A 21700-nucleotide genomic window follows, 5' to 3' on the forward strand; every position below is an offset into this window, starting at 1 on the left:
TTCTCCGGCGCCAAGACTTGCTAAGTCTACGGGATCGTCCACCGTGAAATGAAGGCGCGAATCTTCCCAAACAAGTATTCGGGGCCGGGAAAAAAACTGGACCGTTAACCGTGCCCATATTGACAATCGATGTTTCGAGTGGGTGAATTCGTGGACCTTGCAAAGCTTGACTTGCAGCTTATGGTTACCTCCACAAAAAAAAACATTTGAAAGGATCCTCGTTCATTGGCCAATTGCTAAACTTCAATATCCTTTCAATCAATTCTTCAGCACCCACTTCGCCCTTCACGGAGAAGTGTCGAATATAGATTAGTGCCACAGCGTTCCCTTGGTTTTTTTTTTTTTTTTGTTCTTGCAGGGTTCAGTCTCGGGAATAACTAGTCCATTGCTAGTTAGTTTCCATAAGCCACTTCCAATCTGCTCAGGAATTTTAATATCGAGGAGTGGCATGTGGCGCTTCGACCCCTCTCCCGAGGTGCTCCCGATGTGGGGGTTGGGGCGTGTATAGAAATCACTCACGTCTTTGGTTTCGTTAACGGGCAAATCTTTTCCCGATTGTTGCAATCATGAATCCTGAAATTCTGCAAGTCAGAAAGCCACAGACGGAGACGGACGGAGTCATCCAAAGCAGCGTCATTTCTGAAGATCACATCTTCCAAGGTTTTGTAGTGCCCTACACATCATGTGTCCCCACTTTTGGTGGGCTTCCAGTGGGACCGTTGCGAACCCCGTCCCCTTTCTGCAACTTAATCCTTCATGAGATGCAATTCTCTTGGGTTCGGAAGATATGCAGACGACTTGCAACACGGTCGCATTATTTGGATTATAGGGAATGCGCTCAATTCTGTTATACGCCGATTCCCCTTGTCCTGGCCATCCTCTTCTGTAGCTCTAGGTAAATTGCCACGAAACCATCCTGGAGATATTGCTGCCGTTGGAGACGGAGATCTGTCTAGAATCATGGGGCAAGGTCCACTTCAAACAAGGTCTCCAACTCTTTCGGGTCAAAACGGTGGCGCCGTGGATGAGAGGGGCGGTGGATCTGAGAATTTCTAATGCCCGAAGCACGGATGGCAGCGTTTGAAAACGTCAAATTCGAGACCAAAACGGCTTCGTGTGCAAGCTTGAAGATCTCGATAGGTGAGTTGCGCGTCAGCAAGCTGTGGTCATGTCAACGCCACGATATTCCAGGAAAAATGGGAAAAAGTGCGATCGCGATCGTGAAGTCAGGCTCGAGGTGCCTAGGTCCATTACTGCTCTCCTCAACAACTGAATTAGTACAGTTGCAAATTGATTGTCATTCAGCTTCGGTGTTTTGGGGATCGGCATTCTTGAAACATGTCTTTGGACGTTGTATCGATGGAGCAAAATAGTAATTTCATCAGATGAAGGCGATCATGAACACACTGGACACAGATTTTGGCCAAAAAGGGCACTGGGGACAGTGAACAGGGGAGAAAGGTAGTCAATCGTTGAAACATTTGAAGGAAAGAAGAGCGCGGAAGGGAAGACGTCGGGACGGGGAGAAATAAATGCAGCATCAGATCATAGTATGGCATGATGCCTGACGCAAATATCCCCTTCCCCCACCTCGATCACCTCTAATTGCATGACTTGTCAATGGGAAGTTTTGCTCAAAATGGACTTGGCAACCTTGGAAACGATGTTTCGGCGCTGACGGCTCTAGGGGTACACAAGGATAAAGTAATGGCTTGAATGCATTTGCACTGTATTTACAAAGGTTGAAGTCAACGGCATTCAAGTCATGAGATGCCTCCTGTGGAGACACGGAGGAAAACAATCAAGCCATTTTGGCCTCCAACTCCTTTACCGATCTCTTTTCTTTCTCAACTCCCTGTCTTCGCTGTGCAACATCGCATAAATCGATATTCCCACACTCACACTCACCCTCCCTAACCCACCGATAAGTAATACTCCAACGATCCTCCCGCGGCCTAACCGTCCCATCCAACAGGGTATCATTCTTGCGCTTCTTAATTCCATGAGTCCAATGCAATCTTGAATCCCCGGTCATCTGCATCATACTCCGCGGCTTCAAGTCAACATCAACGCGGTGCTCGCCTTTGCGAAATTGCATGATTGCCGGCGCACCAAGAGACAGGGCATAGAGTTGGTCATATGCCATGTGCGCATCGGTATGGGGCGGAATACCAGCACCCGGGGGATAGTATTGGAGACAGACCTGCTCTGGCGGGCGGGATTCTGTAGTCGGGATGAGTGGTTGGAGCCATTCTGGGAATTCTTTATATGGGATGTCGGGGTCAATCCCGAATGTTTTATAGTCGAATGTGTAGCCGTAGTGGAGTGATATGCGGCCTGGCCGATCGGGCCATTTTAATTCGTTGCGGAAGATTGTGACGAGGCGTTGCTCGTGCTCCGCGTTGATAAAGTCATCCTGCCACAGGATCCCACTGGGTTCGATGGGCAATTCTTCCATCTTGGTACTTGCTTGCTCCTCTTTCTTGGAACTTGGCAGAAGCTTTGGACAATAGGCTTTCAAAAGTGAAAGCCGGGGAAGATACGCGATGGCCCGTGATGAGCGGGACTTTGGGGTTCTTCTTCTTTCGCAGATTTCGCAGATTTGGCCAAATTCGCGAAAATTCGTTGATCTTGGCGATTTGCGAGTTTTGCCTTATCGCCTTCCCGCCTTTATTTTCTCGGTAACTGGATTGGCCAGTTGGCTACCTTTGGCTGCAGATTTCAAATGTTCCTCATAGATCACTTAAAAATCAATTGATGTAATAGGTGATAGTTTTATCAATACATTCCCTAACATTTGAAGAGATAGATTCTGTCCAGGATTGTTTGAAGTGAAATAAATTAAGAGTTCAAAAAATCATACTTTTTGGGGAGTTTTTTTAGAATTGTTGAAATTAATTATATTGGTTGTTTATATAGTACGTTCATCATGCATGGTGAATGCTGTTGAATATTCACCTGTTAAGCTTTAAGCTTGGGTATCATCATCATGTACTTTAGTCGGTACATCATCGACAGTAACTACCACTTCATGGCTGTGGTCAAGTTCAGAAAGAACCATCCAGGTAGGCACAATGCACAGCATCGTGATACCGAAATTAAGACCGATGCTAACGAAGTGATTGGCATTTCCCTCGGATTGCATACTGTAATTTGGTTAGATCATTTCTTTGAAACATTCAAAAGCTGAACGGGGAAGACTTACGCCCAGGCAACTGTCTGTCCCAGAGCTTCGAATCCACGCAGAATTCCGCAGTGGTACGATAAGGACGAGATATCAGTGCTGTATTGGCCCACGAGCCAGTAAAGATATTGCTGGAAGGCCTGGCCTCCGAAAGTCCAGAAAAAGACAAGAGCGTACGACTTTCCAAACCCTCCAGTGAACCAATCGAAGACAGGTGTTGTCGGCGCGTTATAGAACTGGTTCTGCAGAATGCAAGCCCAAATCCAAGTGCCGGCCAGGATAATCACAATAGCCAAGAAGCCAGCCTTGGCACGAGTCTTGATGTTGATGGATTGACGGTCGAGCAGAGTCGCAATCAAGAAGGAAGAAGCAATACCGGCAAAGTTGGTGAAGAAGGACGAGAAAGCGCGGGATCGGACGGTGAAGTAGTCGGTCAACCAGGTGCTCAGGAACGCGTTGTAAAAGTAGCTGATGAAGAATGCTGGAAGAAGCAGAAGGACACGGCGTGTGGCAATCAACTTCAGGGCTGCCTTGAATTCGGCGCCCCAGGTAGCTTGCTTGTGCACCAAGACCAAAGTGCGGTCCTTGCGCTGCACTTTCTCAGCGGGGCTCAGACAGAGCGCGATGGGAAGTCCAAGACACATAATCACGACAAACACGATATAAGTTCCTGAGCTGATCGTTCCCTGCGACGAGTTCTTGGCGTTGAGGCCAAGACTGATCGCACCACCAATGATTGGGCCAGCGGCCTTGGCAGTTTGCCAGATAGCTATTTAAGAGATGTTAGATGATCGTAGTCCCCCATTGATTTGTGATTTCCAAATACCCAGTCACGTACCAAGGTAGAAAGCACGATCTTTAGGGCTTGGGTATCCAATGATAATAGCAGCCTCAGCAGCCCAGAAGAAACCCGCCGAGATACCACAGAGTGCGCTACCGAATAGCATAAACCACGTTGTCGGAGAAACATTGTTGGTGTAGAGACCAGCGCCGTAGATGGGGTAACCAATAGCTCCAATAACCAAACCGAATCGAAGACCGATACGGTTGTTGATAGCTCCGGCCAAGACACAGACGATAGCGAACAAGCCGTAGACCAAAGCGTTGGCAGCCGAAACAGCGTAAGGCTCTGCAGCACCACCAGCTCCAAGGTTGTTCATGGCATCCCACATACCAGGGGCCGTGAAAGAGACACCACTAGCGATGGCGATCTGGAAGGGGATCGACCGATAGATAGATCGAGCAGACCAGGACCGAGCGGTATTATCCGCGTGCTCCACGACATGCTGCTCACTTTGAGAAGCGACCTCGGTGTTCGAGGAGATGGACGCCATTATGGTAGTGGAATCGAACCACGTCTGCAGTTCTCTCAACACCAGGGACGATAATCTGTAAGAGGTTACAAACTGGAAAAACAAACGAAGCTCTCTTCATGAGCAAGAGAATTTTACATAAGATTCTCAGTGGAGAATTGCGTGAAATTGCGTGATTGGTCTTGGAAAAATCGCACATGGTTGACGGAACGCCAAGGCGCTTGGAGAGGGCTAGATGTGCTTGGGGGTGTTTCTGTTTGCTAATTGCAACGGGAATCTTTTCCAAATTTGCTTAGAAATCCCACTCCCCCAAGACTTTTTCCTCAAGCGCTGTGGGTTTCTCCAGTGGATTCGAAATAGCTATAGCCCATGGTGCATATATTCGGCAGCTGTATAAGTTTTAATCATAGTCAAATAACACATTCTCGTGAGTCTTCAGCAGACACAAGAGGCAAATAAGCTCAAAACCTGTAGCCGAGAATGGTAAAGCGTGGGTGGTGGGGCATAAAAATTTCTGATGGATTTTTACGACCAACCAGGGTTCCCAATTGCCACGCGACAACTTTCCTAATCTTCAAACCACCTTCTATTCCAGGATGCCAAAATCTGACTGGTAAATGGCCATGAAAAATTAAGTTCAGAATCAAGCTCGGAGCGTGCAGACCTGACCATCTACTCCAATGGTTTTGCGGCTGTTGGATAATGAAAGGGCTGATGGCATTCGACAAGAGCGAACACGACTGGCCATGACTTTGCTTCCAATCTCGTACCTGCCGGGATGCCGTTGGGCTAGAACTTTCTGAAGTCTCGGGAAGCCGGGCCCGTTATCATTGGCCATTAAAGCGGGCATACCCAAGTCTAAACTCCAGACTTTCAACCTAAGTAATCCAGCCACTCATAGCCATATTCTTTGTCGCCGACCGTACAAAATACCGCGTATTCTTAGGTCTAGTAAATGATCAGAGATGTGAGTCAAATGCAAATTTTCTTGTCGACAAGATATGCCTGAAATTCATTTCAAAGAATAACGTTTATGGTTAAAAGCAAATATGAACAAGGATCGAAACCATCGTCAAATGACCGGTATCAGATTAAGAAGTGGGAATCTGTGTAGGGAACAATCTTCGCTTCCCCAATAAGTCCCGTATCAACATTCGGTGGGAGAGTGGTCAGATCACTCCGTTTCTTTCAGAGGTCATAGGCAGCGGTGATAGAATAGATAGATCATGGGCCTAACCAAAACTTCTCCGCTACCACAATAAAGGCACTCCGTACTCAGTACAGAGTATTAGCCCCAATTTAGAAAGGAGTATGGAGTTGTGCTCCACATGCGTTAGAGCTTATTAAGAAGGTGGAAATTCGACAATGGAACCCCTTGAATACCTTCAGCATCAAGAACCGTGGACCCTGTGATGTCACGTGTAGTTTGATGCATGTCAACACGCGTCGCGTCTGCCGATCACTTTTAGCGTCATAATGTGTCTCAAAATGCACCTTCAGCAAAATAACCGATCCGCTAACAAGAGGCAAAGTGGAAGTTTCTCTGATCAGTATGCTGCCAGTTGCACGTCACGGGGAGTCGCAAAAGCAAGCCCCGATGGTTTGAAATCTTCGAGAACAAGAAACATGCGATCGGCTAATTAATATCAGAGGTTACATTCAACGTGCATGATGCGGATAAATGTGTCCCGCAATATGAATGGCGCTCTTTGAGGGGTTCTGGAACATGGTGAAGTCAAGGTGAATCGTTCCAAGTTATCCGGGGTTGCAGTCTCCTCATGGGATATGCACATGTGCATAACCTATGCTCCCCGGAGGTTCCAAGGATCTTCTGATGATTGCGGGGAAATACATGGATGGCTTCTTTCTTGCCCACTGCGTTCGGATAATGTGAAATGGAATTTTCCGCCATCAGGGTCCTTGTATAAATCCAAGATTCTTTTGGCTTTCCAGCTCCCCAGTCCCCCTCCATGGATTTGGCCACCAACCCAAGATATTAACAAAAAATGTATGTCAGAACAGCGATACTGGTCACTGCGATATGTGATTCAGCAACAGCAAAATGGCTTTGGTCAAGCTCCCCAGCTGCCACTTCCGATGTGATTCAGCAAGCTTATCCACTGGGAAACGGACGATTGGGATTGATGCCCGCCGGAGAACCCGGATCGGAATCAATAAACATCAACCTAGACAGTCTTTGGGCTGGCGGGCCGTTTGAGAACGCGACTTATTCCGGGGGCAATCCAGCGAGCGACAGATCCCACTTCTTGCCTGCCATACGCGAGGAGATATTTCGAAATGGCACGGGAAACGTTGATCAGCTTCTTGGTGAAATTTATTCATATGGCTCCTACACCCCGCTCGCGAACTTCACGGTCGAAATCGATGGCCTAGAGAGTTATTCTTCATATTTCCGGGGACTGGATCTCCAAACTGGTGTTCATTCAGTACGCTTTTCAAACAGTGCTCAGAGATTCAATACCTCGATATTTTGCTCCCAGCCAGACGATGTTTGTGTTTACCATATTGCTTCCGAATCGCCTCTCCCTGCAATCAAATTTGGTCTAAGGAATAATTACCTGAACTCCACATTGATTGACACGACATGTATCGGCGATCAGCTTCAATTGACTGGTCATTTGGCTCAGCCAGGCATGCAATTCATTGGAATATCTCAAGCACTACAGAGCACCACCGTGAAGTGCAACAATGGGTCACTTATACTTCCAGAAGGTTCAGGCAGCACAGAAGTCACGATTGTCTTTGGAGCTGGATCAAACTACGATCAGACTCATGGAAACAAGGCATCTGGTTTCTCTTTTCAAGGAGTAGACCCGACTTCCACTGTACAAAAAACTGTCTCGACTGCGGCCTCGATCTCATTTGAAGATATCCTTGCACGTCATGTTCAAGACCACCAAAATCTTTTCAGCTCGTTCTACCTTGATCTACCGGATACATCAAACTCCAGCGAAATTGAAACCGCACAGGTTATCGCGCGCTATAACCTCACCACCGGGGACCCCTGGTTGGAGTCCTTGCTTGTTGATTATGGACGATATATGCTTATCGCATCATCGCGCGAAAATTCACTCCCCGCGAACCTCCAAGGGAGATGGGCGGCAGACCAAGATCCTGCGTGGAGTGCAGACTACCATGCCGATATCAACATACAAATGAATTACTGGGCAGCACCACAGGTTGGACTGGGGTCCCTCCAACAATGTCTCTGGGACTTTATAGAACAAACTTGGGTCCCTTACGGCGAAGAAACTGCAAATCTGCTTTACGGAGCACCCGACGGGTCCTGGGTAATTCATGACGAGATCAACACCTTTGGCTATACGGCAATGAAAAACGAAGCTGTCTGGGCCGATTTTCCCCTTGCAGCCACCTGGATGGCGCTCCATATTCCGAATTGGCTTGACTACTCCAATGATGCGACCTGGTATCGCACCCAAGGTTATCCCTTGCTCAAAGGAACTGCCTTGTTCTGGTTATCACAATTGCAAAAGGACCTCTATTTTAACGACGACACGTTGGTGGTGAACCCATGCAACTCACCAGAACATGGGCCCACGACCTTCGGATGCTCGATGTACCAGCAGCAAATATGGGAGCTTTTTGATCGCATTCTAGCGACATGGTCTGACAGCGGTGATGATGACCATGAGTTCTACCAGAGTGTCGTGCAGGCCATGGCTCACTTGGACCGAGGAATCCACATCGGATCTTGGGGCCAGCTACAGGAATGGAAAATGGATATCGACGTCGAGAACGACACTCATCGCCATTTAAGTGGTCTCGTCGGTTGGTATCCCGGGTATAGTGTCGCGATCGAGGAAAGCAATAAGACTGTAGCAGACGCTGTTGAGACAATGCTGTGGTCTCGAGGAGATGGAGATACGGACGAGACAAATGCCGGATGGTCAAAGGTGTGGAGATCGGCGTGCTGGGCTCGGCTCAATAACACAGAGGAAGCAAATTTTGAGCTGCGTTTCGCCATTGAGCAGAACATAGCAGCGAATGGCCTCTCGATGTATTCTGGCCATGATACTCCTTTCCAGATTGATGCGAATTTCGGTCTCGTGGCCGCTGTTGTCGAGATACTGATTCAAGATTTGCCACAAGCTCATGGGGACCAGAGTATTCATACTGTGGTTTTAGGCCCAGCGATACCTTCTTCTTGGGGAGGGGGCTCTGTATCTGGGTTGCAGCTACGTGGTGGAGGGCGAGTGGACTTTTCTTGGGACGCCGATGGAATTGTGCAAAAAGCCATTGCAATTGGTCGCGAAAAGGCGCTCAAACTGGTGAACGTGCGGGGGGCTGAGATAGGGAGTTGAGATCTGGTCAATTCGTGAAGCTCTATATGTAGCTTACATCAATACTATAACATGTCACGCGTGTAGTTTCAGCAGGGCCCCGAGCGCAATAATGTATTGTAACTCGGAAAAATCAATTAAATTCGTTATTTATGTTCAAAGTGGTTGTGGGAGCCCGGCGAATCCAAGGTTTCACATTATAGCTTCGCTGCCGGCTGCAACAGATGTCTCATCTCGGAGTTCGGGTATTCCACATTCTCAGATGAATCAGGTCGCTGTCGATCCCAAGCCCACTTTTCTACCAATTCAGGCTCCAACTCATTCTCAAGCATCTGTGTAACATACTTCCCAAGCACGGGGAAGAACTTATACCCGTGGAAAGAACCACATGTCGCAACGTAAAGTCCCCGGGAGGCGGAATGAGGGGAAATGATAAAGTCAGATGTGGTGGTGAAAGCGTCCCTGTGAATCGTCAGATTATCTCTCTTGACTACGGCTCAGTCTTGTCAACGAGAATAACTCACCAGCAGATTCGGTGCTTCGTCATCTTCCAATCGGCACTCTGAGGTCCATACCACAGATTCCTGGCCTCAATGATGTCCTGCTTGAGGGGTCCTGGAACCTTCCACTGGTTGTAGTCGAATGTGGGCGGAGGAGAAGAGATGGAACGGCCAGGTAGTACTTCGCGAGTATTTGTGAAAATCTTGGATCCCCACCACTTGAGCTCTTTATCCGGGGTAGGAGGAAGAGTACCAATAAACGGCTTGCCTGTTCATAATTAGCGACATGCGTGCAAATCCAGAGTAGAAAAAATACGTACCCTCTTCTGGTGTGTAGCCTTGAAAGCCAACAGGCATGTCCTTGTACTTCTCATACTGCTCATCGTTCAGCTGTGCCATTCCGGTGGTAATACCAGCGGCCAAAATGCGTTCACCAGCCCGCAGGCCAGGATTGCCACTTGTAGCAGCACTCCACTCCAGCAATGTAGGCGTGAAAGCTCCCGCAGCAACGACCGTATGAGTAGCCGATAGCACCTCTCCAGATTTTGTCTTCAGTCCGGTACAAGAGCCGCGGCCATCAAACTCCAGATTGGCAACTTCAGCCGTCACATACTTCACGCCCAGTTCCAGACACCGTTTTGTGACGGCGCGAAGCGCATCGCCGGCAGCGGCCCAGCCACTAGCCCTGTTGATAAGAACCTCCTTAACCCCGGTGTAGTCTGCATTGTCGAAAATGCCGCCGTAAAGCTTTCGGGCCTCGGCGACGGGCAACGCAATGATATCGTCGGTACGACCAAGCTCTTTGTGGTTGGTGATGACATTTTGTGCGTAGTCGCTGCGGCAATTCCAGTAAACGCCTGTTTGGTGGAAGTGCGGTTGCCACAGAGGATCGGATTTAAAAATATCTTGAGCTTCAAGCGCTAGTTTGCAGTAGACTTTGTCATCGTAGTCGGCGCGAACCACTTTGTTCCAATCCCATGATGCTGCGACGCGAGAGTCGGCGTCGTATGCATCACGGTCCACCAAAGTGACGGACGTATTAGGGTATTTCTGGATGAGATGGAAAGCGGTCGATACGCCAAATACACCGGCGCCGATGATGAGGTACGAAGGGTTGGTTGAGGCCATGTTTGTAAGGACCTGGATTTTTTTTCTCTTTGCGTGAGCAAATGAGTCTCCACAGGTGTCAATTGGAAGCCGGCCCCTTTTGACTTGGCAACAGTGAGAGTAGATAAATAGGTCTATGCGAACAGCTCCCCACGTTGTATTTACAATTGCTTGGAGCGGAGTGGCGCCTTATCTGTAGGCTGTGAGTCTCAAGTCTCGCGTTTATCTTTATCGGAGTCGGCTCCGGTCTCGGGTGGGGTTTCCCGCGGAGCCGATCACGTGGGGCTATAAAAAGATCAAGACTGTACTACTCTGTGCACAGTATACTCCAAAGAGTCCAATTGGGTCTTTTCATAGATTATTTCGCTCTGTGAAAGCGAACTCACTCCTGTTCCTGCCAGAATGATTAAATACTTTAGGCAAAAGCCGAGATCGACATCCTGCAACGCCTTTACATATCGGGTTAACTCCGGGAGAGAAGCCCGTGCCTGCCGTGCGGGGTAGCAATGCCGAAGGCGGCAGCGCTTCCGGCGTGCGTGCGGGGAGAAACCAGTGCCAATTCACCACACCAAATAGAAATGGATCAACATTCAGAAAGATCTCGGGAAAACACATTAAGGTATTTTTAGATTGGGCAATTTCCTAGTACGCAAGCCCGTGAGCTAGTGGTGTCCAGCGGTACAAAGACAGTAGCTCTCTGCGTCGAGCTTTGTGTTCATCCCACAAATGAGGACCAGCCTGCTGAGCGTCGTACAGCATTGATCTAAAAACCTTTCGGAAGTTTTTCTGTGATATAATTAGTCCGAGGCCTTGTATCATGATCTGCGAAAGGGGGCCGCCATACCTGAAATGTTGTGTCCAAGGTAACTACGCTCACTTCATGGGCGCGAATAATGGTTTCACAGACTTCCTCAACCGATCGATTGGGACCAAGCTCCGGCATACGATCAACGAAGAGAAGTAATATGAAGCTTCCCTGGAGGAGATATATGCCGAACAGATAAGGCATGAAGAGTAATTCCGGATCCAGAGTCAAGATCTGCGAGACCACACCGGTTGCACTTAATGCATGAGAGGCACACGTCAAAAAACTTTCGGAGGTGATCCAGTCATCTTTGTCTTCAATCATTGAGATTGGATCCCATTTGCCGTGGAGCAGAATATGGAATACATGTAAGAGATAGGTGCTGTAGATCCGGACCAACTGTAATTTGGTTCTCATTGGATTGGTAACATGGGGAGAAGTTTCAGTAAATGACTCATTGGTTTGGTTCTCAAGTACACTCAAGTCTTGCTCTTGAGAAGATATCATGGATTCGATATGGTGAAAAGCCCCCGGTGGGATATGGCTTCCCATGGTCGGGTGGCTGCGATAATGATGCAAGTCGATGATATGCCCTAGGACCGTTGCCAACGGTAAAAAGTACTCGAAGAATCCGCAACCTGAGATATGAACCGGTGGACCGAGCGGACATGTTGGAATATAGCTCAAATCAGCGGTGTCAAGAGATTGCCACACTTTCTCTGGCAATGGCGTTCTGACACAAAAAGTACCTTCGGGAAGGCTCAGTCGCGTATTGAAGGATAATGCCAAGTGTCGATCTAAAGAGTAGATCAACCAGAAAAGCCGTCGGCGTTCTTCTTTTGAGATAAGCCATCGCCTGAATGTGGCATCTCCGTTGTAGAGCCCGCAAAACACAGGACCAAGGTCAATATCCTGATCCTCCATACTCAGGCCACTTGCACGAACAAGCCTGAAAAGCTTGTCTTTCCATTTCAATGAATCTGCCTTGTAGTGACCTCCTGAGATTGTCAATGTCAATATAGTGACAGCCAGGATGATATCTGTCGATCCTAGTTGTTTTGGCAGTAATGCCTTCCCGGGCACCTGGCGATTCGGAGTCGAATTTATATTGGTGAGTGAGCTACTATTAGTGGAATGGGAATGAAATTGCCATCCATCTGAGTAGTTAGAACATCGTTCAAATTGACGCGGTAAATTTCGAAATGAACTTACCGGAAGTGCGAAAATAATTGTCTTGATCTTCCGATTGAAGCAAATCCAATGAAAGGCGATAGAGATCTATGCTTGTACGCTCTCGAGCACCCGGTGTGTCGAATATATTCATATCTGCCGTTTGTGAGACACAAAAAAGGATCACCACAAGAAGAGCAGGGGACATCGGACGTGCATCATGCTCTTTTAGGACAGTTGATGGATGAAGTATATGCGCCAGCATGTATGGCGATGTTGATTTGTAAACCGGGCTAGAGCTTTCACTAAAGTAGATCTCTAGCATCTCTGATGCTTCCTCTGCAGAAAGCACCCCCTGCAAAGATGGCAATACTGCATCTAAACAAGAGTAGGATCTTTTCGTTGGAAAATCATTAGGAATGCCAGGGACTTCGTCATATTTGGGCTGTTGGAAGGCTTTTTGAGGGCTGCTGGGACTCATGGACATCTTCAAAACATGTTAGAAAGTCTCTCGTTGACCAAACATTTGAAGAAGAGATTTGTTACTTGACTGGGTGAGATCTCGTTTCCATCCGAGTCCAGCGCAGTGCTGCTTGACGATCCCTGAAATAATTCATGGAGAATCTCCCGCTGTGGTGAGAATGACGAGCTGGTAACATTGACACCTGTAGGGCTCTTGAGAACTTCAGCTATGATACTTGTAGACTCTTCAATTGTGTATTTTCGTCGATCGGGAGGAGCCATGCAGACTGAAGTGTCGGGAAGTGATGCGCTACTTGAAGTTACCGTCTCCAGGGGGCTTCGGTTCATGTCATCATGTGGATCATGCTCAAGTGAGTTACGTGTTTCAGTGCGCAAAGAACGGATCGAATCCGACCGAGGTGGACGCCCACGTTTCCGGAGTTCCTTGGTGTAGTGGCAGGATTCAACGCGCTCTAGATTTCTGTTTAGAACGCCGGTAATTCTCATCCAAACTTTCCAAATTTCATGCTGTACCTGAACATCTTCGGCTTTTAAGCGACGCGATTAGACTCAGCACGGGCCTCTTGCTCCTTGCAGGGAGTCAGGACTCAGGAGTTAGGGACACTCACCATGGTCGCTGACCATCGCAACGCTGTTTTGAATGCGTACATGAATCACAGGCTCGTAAAACTCGCGTTTGACGTCGGTGCGACATATCGAATTAAGGCTTCTGAATTTTATGTCAGACCATGATACTGCGGGGAAACCTTGGAAGGGGAAAATAAGAATCGCGTGGTTGCGGAGACGGACGTTGTGGGGAAGCGGAGACCAAAGCTCAATTTCCGGGTGCCGCAAATGACTGGACGAACTCTCTCGGTTAGTATCTCCGACTTGGTACATATGGATGCAGTATTTCAACATTTGAATCTTTATATTGCAGTCTCTGATCTTAGCTTATGGAACATTGAATAAATACATTGCAAATGTCAACTGACAATGCTCGACACCTATGTATATTCAATGTTTGTATCCAACATGTACATAGTCTATTTATCGACACCCAGCCTCAGACCTGGGAAACCCATGGACGTATTCCAGTATCCCGGCCTTGAACATCCATCTGGGGCTTCAAGCCTTGGAAGTCATTTGCTCAAGGTCAACTCGATACCAAAAAAAAAAAAAAAAACTCCAAGCTGGTCTAGTATTGCCAGGAGTTAACCTTGGAATCAGAGCTTATGTTTCACAGGACGCTTGTTGGCCACATCCCAGTCATCACCTGGGCTGGGGAAACTATAGTTGTGCCACGGCCCCAAAATTTTCTGCACCATGACACACATGTTATTGCATTCATTTATCCCTTCCGCTTCAGGTCTTCCAGTGGGCGTTGGTTGAATCGCCCAGAGCCATCTTGAAGCATCTTGTTCTGACTTCCGGAGAACCTTTTCCGCTGACGCAAGATTTTCTTCCAGTTCTGCAACAGAAGTTATTCCCATGATAGTCGTGACTCGTAACGACTTTGACGATTCCACCTGCGCTCGGCGGATAGCATATTGCAGCGCCAATGCTGCGAGCGACTCTCCTCGAGTGTTAACATACTCAGATGCCGCCTGGGCAGCTTTGCGTAAGCCCGGTGGCGCAGGGTGGAAATCACCCAAGTCCCCAACAGGGACTCCGTTGTCCCGGAGAAGACCAATCGCCAATGGACTCGAGCTACACACACATGAGACGCCCGCCTCTTTGAAGGCGGCAAGTCCTTCATGGGCTAGTCGGTCATTTTGAAGTGTCAACTGCGCCCAGTTTTGTATGATATCCAAAGGGCGACCGTATTGAGCTTGAATGCGATGGGCGAGGCGAGCGAGAATGTCGATTCTGTATCCCGAGATGCCGATGTATCGGATGTGGCCTTCGTGGACCATGTCGATCAAGACCCCCACGGCCTGGAGGACTTCATCCTCGGGAACAAATTCAACATCATGGCAGAATACAACGTCCAGATAACTTGTCTGAAGGCGCTTCAAGGATCGGAGTACCGAGGATCGTATCCAGGCGGGCGAATAATCGAACTGATTGGCGCTGATACGTCCAGCCTTGGTCATCAAGAAGTATTGATCGCGCGAGTAGTGGCTCGTGATTTCTGGGTGAGCTAACGCTGCACCAAGGAGTATTTCTGAAGGGTGGTAATATGCGGATGTGTCGATTGCTCGCAATCCAAGTTGAAATGCGCGTTTGAGAACATCCAGCGCTTGGGTTGGATTTGGATTGTGTATTAGTTGGTGACTAAACCCTGCACCGCCCAGCACAAGCGGTGGAAGTATCTGTGATAGCGGCGTCAATGGCTTAGGAGCGCTCATTTTGAGTTAAACAACACGATGTCCAAGATGGAGGAACGCTGGAATCGTTTTTTTTCAATTTTCCTTCTCCATCTCTTCACCCCACCGATAACCAGCAAAGCCCAAATCGACACACATTAGGATTATCCTTGGCCAACGAAACCGGGCCCTGAGCTTACACAGAAATCCCCGAGATAATTACCCGACGGGGAAAATATGATTGGCTCCCGCAGTGGCTGCCGATCATCTCCAATTATGCACGTTGAGCAACTTGAGATGTTGAGAATATGTAACCTAAATCATTGAAAGAGATTCGCAACGTGAAAACGCTCGAAAATACTGCAAAATTCGACCTCGGTGGTCGCATCAATTTTCTCTGACGTCCAATACCGCGATACTTAGCCTATAAGTATCGAGGGCTCCACTGTACCCGTGGACGTGAACAACATTGCAATGGGAGTCGCCAGATGGGCTAGGCTCGTCTCAGGTTGAATATGTATTTGTTTGTATGATGACACTTCTTGTGTCTGTTCAAGTGGTTGACTTACACGGCTTGAAAGGGCGTAAATCTATGAATATAAGGCAGATTCAGTCAAGAAGTCACCTATGGTGTGAACAAGACAGCTAGACCTCAAGAATGTCACCGTGCGGCCAGAGACCCTGAGTGACGCGTGGGGGCACCAATGAGCAGTTGTCCGGGGCCCCGGATCCACATAAGCGCAGGCCAAAGTTTGAAGAATGAGGGGGAAATTACCCGTGGAGATCACTCTGCGAGCGTAATAAATGCACGCCGACTCGCAAGAATGATTAAGGTATTATTTGCACCAGAGCCCCAAAACTTGGAGAATCCACTCTAATTAGCCATCATGGATGGCTCGTGGGTAAGCCACCAGACCCTTTCAACCTTTAAACTGCTGACCATGTTAGAAAATGTACCTGTATGGCATTGCGCCATGCACGGGAGGTGTAGCCTTTGGATACGTGAGTAAATACGCATACTAGATATTTTCATGCACTAACTTCAAACAGGATACGGGATCGATGAGTGAGTCGATTTTGTTTCAGGGTTGTATATCATGGTTTTGACTTGACTAGGTGGAATTCTGACAATGCCGCAATTCCTCTCCTACATGAACTATCCTGGCAACTTTTTACAGGGAGGTATCACTGCATCCATTCAAGCCGGCTCGTTCGCAGGATCGCTATTGACGGGCGCATTACTTGCTGATCGTCTGGGTCGCCGGAAGACCATCCTCTTGGGCTCACTGATTTTCACCATCGGTGTAGCTATCTCAACTGCCTCCAATGGAGTAACGGCTCTTATTGCAGGCCGTGTTGTAAATGGCTTGGGAAATGGTTGTTTGGCAATGATGGTGAGAATGCGGCAACTGAAACTTTCAACTCATCAGCCGCTAACACATAATCACTGAGTACAGGTACCTCTCTATCAGAGCGAAATTGCGCCTCCTAAGTACTCAATCCCTGTTTGATCGTTTTAATTCGATTTGGAGTCTAATCGGAAGCAGAATTCGCGGTCGAATTGTCTCAATGCAACAATGCTGTATCAATTTTGGTATTCTTATCGCGTTTTGGATTCAATATGGAAGCAGCTTTCTGTCTGGGAATGCATCATGGAGACTAGCTTTAGGCTTGCAAATGATTCCAACAACAACTCTTCACTTGACCATGTACTTCATGCCTGAATCGCCTCGATGGCTTGCACAGCGAGACGAACACGACAAGGCATTACATTCTCTTGCAAGGTTGCACTCGAATGGCAACATTAATGATCCATTCGTGCATGCAGAGCTAGCTGAGATCGAGGCCAAAATACAGTGGGAAAGACAAAATCCGCCTCCATCTTATATTCAGATGCTGGTTGGACGTGATCGTCGTCGCACCTGGCTGGCAATCGGCGTGGTCAGTCCGATCCGATCATCGATCCTTCAAAAAATATCTGCTAACTTTTATCTAGCAATTCTTCCAACAAGTGACTGGTGTTAACGTGTAAGTCCTATCTGAGTTCAATCTCTGATTGAAATGACACCCTCAGCTAACCCCAACCCATACTAAAGAATCATGTATTATGCGGTATTCTTGTTTGAACAAGCTGGTATCAGCTCCACTCGTGGATCCCTACTAGCAAATGGTGTCCAGGGAGCTGTTCTCAACATTTTTACTTGGCCAAATATGTACTGGATGGACACGTGGGGTCGTCGAACCCCTATGGTCATTGGAGGATTTGGTATGGCTATTTCTATGATGCTTATCGGAACGATCATGAAAACCAAAGGTGAGCGGCGAGCCTTGACAGCATATTTCGAAGAACTTTTATAATGACAAGAACCAGGAAACCCGGTCTACAATTCTCTCACAAAGAAGACGAATTTTGATTTCACCAGCCAAACTGCATCAAACGCCACCATCGCATTTGTTTACGTTTACGTTGCAGTTTTCGGGCTGACATGGGCCTGTGTCGCCTGGGTCTACCCACCTGAACTGTTTACGACGGGCTCCCGCGGGCGAGGAACTTCAATGACCTCCGCGACAAACTGGTTTGTGGTATGTTATTTCAGAATTATTACATTTCTTAAACCGATAGAACTGTACAGCTGACAATTTTTCGTTTAAGAATTTTTGGTTCGCACTTTATATTCCAACGGCGATGGAAAAGATCTCGTAAGGAAACTTGTTCAGTATACGGAAAGACTTTATCGTTGCTGACATAAAATCCTCCAGATGGAAACTCTACATGGTGTTTATGACCCTGTGTGTCGTTATGGCTATTGTTGTTTTCTTTTTCTATCCAGTAAGCACCATGCCACCCAGTGTCAAGAAGCGACAGATTACTAACGGCATATCAGGAAACCGCCGGCAAATCTCTAGAAGAAGTCGACTTTCTCTTCTCTAAAGACCGCACAATTTGGGTCTTCCGAGATCGACAGGCCCGCAAGGTGGGTGCAATTTTCGAACGTGATATGGCGCACGGAGAAGCCCTCACCGACTTTGATGGAAAGACTGCTGGAACCTCTCATGTCGACAATGTGGAGTATGAGGCACGGCTGGCTTCCACAAATCCGGAATCAGTGTGATTCTAGATTCTAGATTTCAAATGGATCTTCGGGGCTTGGGGACTTTTCTTGTTCGATTTCTACGCCACATGTATAGGGTATACTTATATCACGATTACGCAAATGAGATAACAAACTAACTTCAAAAATGGGGTGATTATTTGATCAAAAAATTATCTAGGGAAGTATCCACCTGTAATATCAGGTTTTTGGGCTGAAGAGGCAAGTCCAGCATATTTGAGCTCGGGATTGGAAGGGATTTGATGGATCGAATTCTTTCCGACGTTGCAAAAACTTTAGGTAACGTTTTACAAGCCACTCTTTCAGCAAGAGCAGGGGTTTGCAGAGGACTACGTACGTGTACTAGACGGCATTCAGGAGACATGAGACATGTGTTGAGGAACAGTCCAAAGGAAACGAGCCCAGCCTTTGGTTGGTTTATCGGGCGGCGGCCCCGCACGGAGCTGCCACGTGTACACCAATAACAAGTCTATATCGGCTTGAGAGGCCCCATCACCCACAAGATCCTCACGGGTGGATCCTCGCTGCGGATTTAGCTCAAGGCCAAAGTACCTCTAAATTATGCCAAAGTTGGCCAAAGTTGGAAAAAATGCCTACGGTCTATCGTGTGGACTCGTGTGAACTCCGAGTTTTTTCCATAAACTAGTTTTCAATAGCCAGCCACCTGTAACCAGGTCCTCGTATTCTATACGCATGGACTGTCGTTTTCAAACCCTAACAATTCGACGTCAATGCGCATCACTATTTTCAAGTCGTGTTTTTGGTGGAGCTGATTGATGCTTGAAATGATTGTGCTGAGTGTGCAGGGTAGGGTTCATTGGAAGATAAACTCCAGCACATGCACATGCACATGCGGGCACCACCTGCAACGAGAAACCATACTGTATGTACGCAATCAGTTCAAATGACGTAGCGATGGCAAACCTTCCAAACTTGGAAGTGGGACTTCGGCCGATCGGCGCCTATGTCCGGAAGTTCTGCGTTTCTTCAACTATTCAACCATTTTCTGGCTTCGGACGGTAATGGTATCTACTAGTAGTACTAGTGAACATACACTAGTGCAAACACCATAGCCTAGAACCTTGAGCTTAATCAAAAAGCCGAGCTTCGGATTTCCCCGTTGTAACCGGTTCGTGTTTGCGTTAATTTTAGTTAGATTTCTTCATTGTAGCAGAACATGCAGCTCTCCATATTAAAAGGTTTGGAATACCCACTCGCGCGTGAAAATTCAAATGCTCGAAGATCTCCCAAATTCCCCACTGGTCCACCTAAATACACACATGTGTTATGTAACTTCAATGTTGATTCTCCAGAAGACAATCTTGAATCCATTGGCAGTCCTGCTCATAGGTAGGATTTCCCCCCTCCATGACCTTGAAAGGTAACACAAAAACCCGCTGAGCCTTCATTTATCTTCCGTAGTAGTTATTGAGTAATTCCCATCTTCAGCTATTGTGGATACTTCAAATAGCTGCTTGTGATGGGTCAGAGATAGATCAACACGGCACTCGTATTTCCCAATCAGTTATGCACGTAGCGATCGGCCAGACATTATCTTTCTCGACAGTTACGCAAAACTGGTAAGCTTGTTCCAAAATGTTTAATTTTTATGACGCAGGTCTGTTCAAGAATTTTTGGATTGTTTCGTTACCTACTATTGCAGCTGGAAAAAATAGGCGAAACCCAGCCGCGCCTCAGCCCCGCCCTCCAAATCCTCTAGGCTACTCGCATCGGATATCTACTTGTATTAATTTCAGCTGTGGCGGATCTGCATATTGTTCAAAAATTGGAAATAAGTGGTCCCTGTGCAAACCACCAGGTGGTGGATTTACGTTTTCAGCTGCATATTCAGGCGGCGAAGTCCGCTATGTAATCTGCATATCTCATACATAGTACATACGGCTTCTACCTGCTAGTACTAGCATGTAAAATCCATGGCTTTCTATAAATTCGCGACCATTTCTTGCAAAATAATTCTTTGCCTCTCTGTATAACACACTCCATTTCAACACATACTATCAAAATGTCTACAGAACTCTCCCTGCCACCTTATACTGACAAGGCCGGCGAAGTGAAAGACGGGGCAGTAAATCAAGCTCTGAGCTTTCCCACTCAAACATTAAAACGACAAGCCACTGTTCCCCCATATGTCGATAACGACAATTTCTTTTTCAAACATGACCAAGCCGAGCTATGCCTAATGTTCACTAGTGACTGGAGGAAAGCTCAAGCGTGTATGGAGACCCGCAATGATTTGTGGGCCATGTATTTCCCAGCTTCCATGAATCTCGAATACGATGGTGAACTGGAAGCTCGACTCGTTCAAGACCTGAGCGACTGGTCTTTCCTTCCGTCCATCGATGCCCCTCTTGCTCGGTTGGGGCTTCAAGCTGCTCGTCTCTGTTCAGTCAAATCATCAGTATCCTATGAGCGAAGAGTTTTGCTTCACCGCCATATAACATGGATATTCTATATGGACCAAGTCAGCGAGAAGCTTGCCACCTACGACTTGCATTCAACAGCGGGCACGGCCTATCTTGAGAATCTCAAAAGTGTCCTCAAAGGAGGTCCAGTTACGGATATGACGAAGTTCAGGGGGTCATGCCCAGACGCTCTCATCGACAACGCAATCAACGCCCAGCGCATCTTATCCGAAGACTTAATGCCGCTCAAGCGGAAGCTTCTTTCGCCACAGCACCTCTCCGTGTGTGTAGATGCTCTTGACCTCTTTTTTGATACCCAGAAGGAAGAAGGTCAAAGTTTCTGTGTTGAACCGACATTGCAAGATATTTATAAGACGAGGGCCTTCACAGTCGGAACCATGGTTCCTTTTATTCTTTTCCTTTCATCCGAGCAGGCTGAGCTCTTCACACCTGAAGATCCGTGTCTTATTCAACTCTCGGTCATGGCAGCTCTTTGGAACGACATGCTGGGAATTTTCAAGGATCTAAAATCCCTCGCCAAGAAAGATGATGGTTCTGTCTACTTAAACTTCGTTCGAGCGAGTATGAGAGATCAGAACCTGACTGTCAGAGATGCTTTACATCGCTGTGGTCAGCGATTGAACAATTTTATTTATGACTTTGAATTTTTTTCAAACTCATACCGGCCACTTCGACGTCAGTTTTACCACGCCAACATGGAATTTACCTTTATGTACTTTGACTTTCATTTGATGGGATTACAAGAAAGGGCCAATGAGCGCTATGGTTGGAAAATCATGAGATGAGATCTCGATACTCAGTTCATATTATGGATTACAGGTAGCAGAGTCAGAAGATAGAAGTCAGATCTAGATAACTGTTTGTTTTTGTCCCAATTGAGATTAGCGTTCAATGTTATCCGCGTATCTACATCTGCATAGTAAACTCCGAATCTCCGAATCTCCGAAGCTCCGATCCTCTCTTCTTTCAGA

General features: G+C 47.3%; 8 protein-coding genes across 8 annotated transcripts; 3 read left to right on the forward strand and 5 right to left on the reverse strand.

Moving 5' to 3' along the window:
• Positions 1 to 1801: 1801 nt before the first annotated feature.
• Positions 1802 to 2458, reverse strand: N7466_002760 (uncharacterized protein; the record flags this gene model as incomplete). The annotated part of the gene is made up of 1 exon (XM_057162158.1): positions 1802 to 2458. The coding sequence occupies one exon, from the start codon at positions 2456 to 2458 to the stop codon at positions 1802 to 1804; it is 657 nt and encodes a 218-aa protein (XP_057025443.1).
• Positions 2459 to 2968: 510 nt separating this feature from the next.
• N7466_002761 (uncharacterized protein) lies at positions 2969 to 4518 on the reverse strand (the record flags this gene model as incomplete). The annotated part of the gene is made up of 3 exons (XM_057162159.1): positions 2969 to 3146; positions 3206 to 3953; positions 4023 to 4518. 3 exons carry the CDS (start codon positions 4516 to 4518, stop codon positions 2969 to 2971), a joined length of 1422 nt encoding a protein of 473 aa, XP_057025444.1.
• A 1985-nt stretch (positions 4519 to 6503) lies between these two features.
• On the forward strand, positions 6504 to 8840 carry N7466_002762 (glycoside hydrolase family 95 protein; the record flags this gene model as incomplete). Its single annotated transcript, XM_057162160.1, has 1 exon — positions 6504 to 8840. One exon carries the CDS (start codon positions 6504 to 6506, stop codon positions 8838 to 8840), a length of 2337 nt encoding a protein of 778 aa, XP_057025445.1.
• A 176-nt stretch (positions 8841 to 9016) lies between these two features.
• On the reverse strand, positions 9017 to 10447 carry N7466_002763 (NAD(P)/FAD-dependent oxidoreductase; the record flags this gene model as incomplete). Its single annotated transcript, XM_057162161.1, has 3 exons — positions 9017 to 9281; positions 9344 to 9587; positions 9640 to 10447. 3 exons carry the CDS (start codon positions 10445 to 10447, stop codon positions 9017 to 9019), a joined length of 1317 nt encoding a protein of 438 aa, XP_057025446.1.
• Positions 10448 to 11068: 621 nt separating this feature from the next.
• On the reverse strand, positions 11069 to 13763 carry N7466_002764 (fungal specific transcription factor domain-containing protein; the record flags this gene model as incomplete). Its single annotated transcript, XM_057162162.1, has 5 exons — positions 11069 to 11212; positions 11271 to 12388; positions 12444 to 12846; positions 12948 to 13336; positions 13493 to 13763. 5 exons carry the CDS (start codon positions 13761 to 13763, stop codon positions 11069 to 11071), a joined length of 2325 nt encoding a protein of 774 aa, XP_057025447.1.
• A 326-nt stretch (positions 13764 to 14089) lies between these two features.
• Positions 14090 to 15214, reverse strand: N7466_002765 (uncharacterized protein; the record flags this gene model as incomplete). The annotated part of the gene is made up of 1 exon (XM_057162163.1): positions 14090 to 15214. The coding sequence occupies one exon, from the start codon at positions 15212 to 15214 to the stop codon at positions 14090 to 14092; it is 1125 nt and encodes a 374-aa protein (XP_057025448.1).
• Positions 15215 to 16059: 845 nt separating this feature from the next.
• Positions 16060 to 18285, forward strand: N7466_002766 (sugar porter family MFS transporter; the record flags this gene model as incomplete). Its single annotated transcript, XM_057162164.1, has 12 exons — positions 16060 to 16074; positions 16121 to 16174; positions 16223 to 16238; positions 16289 to 16566; positions 16630 to 16664; positions 16720 to 17113; positions 17169 to 17200; positions 17269 to 17486; positions 17544 to 17755; positions 17826 to 17872; positions 17933 to 18002; positions 18058 to 18285. 12 exons carry the CDS (start codon positions 16060 to 16062, stop codon positions 18283 to 18285), a joined length of 1599 nt encoding a protein of 532 aa, XP_057025449.1.
• Positions 18286 to 20308: 2023 nt separating this feature from the next.
• N7466_002767 (uncharacterized protein) lies at positions 20309 to 21514 on the forward strand (the record flags this gene model as incomplete). Its single annotated transcript, XM_057162165.1, has 1 exon — positions 20309 to 21514. One exon carries the CDS (start codon positions 20309 to 20311, stop codon positions 21512 to 21514), a length of 1206 nt encoding a protein of 401 aa, XP_057025450.1.
• Positions 21515 to 21700: the final 186 nt, after the last annotated feature.

This window comes from Penicillium verhagenii (genome assembly GCF_028828195.1).
Source record: "Penicillium verhagenii strain IBT 33310 chromosome Unknown utg000003l_segment0_segment0, whole genome shotgun sequence".
Taxonomy (NCBI): Eukaryota; Fungi; Ascomycota; class Eurotiomycetes; order Eurotiales; family Aspergillaceae; genus Penicillium; species Penicillium verhagenii.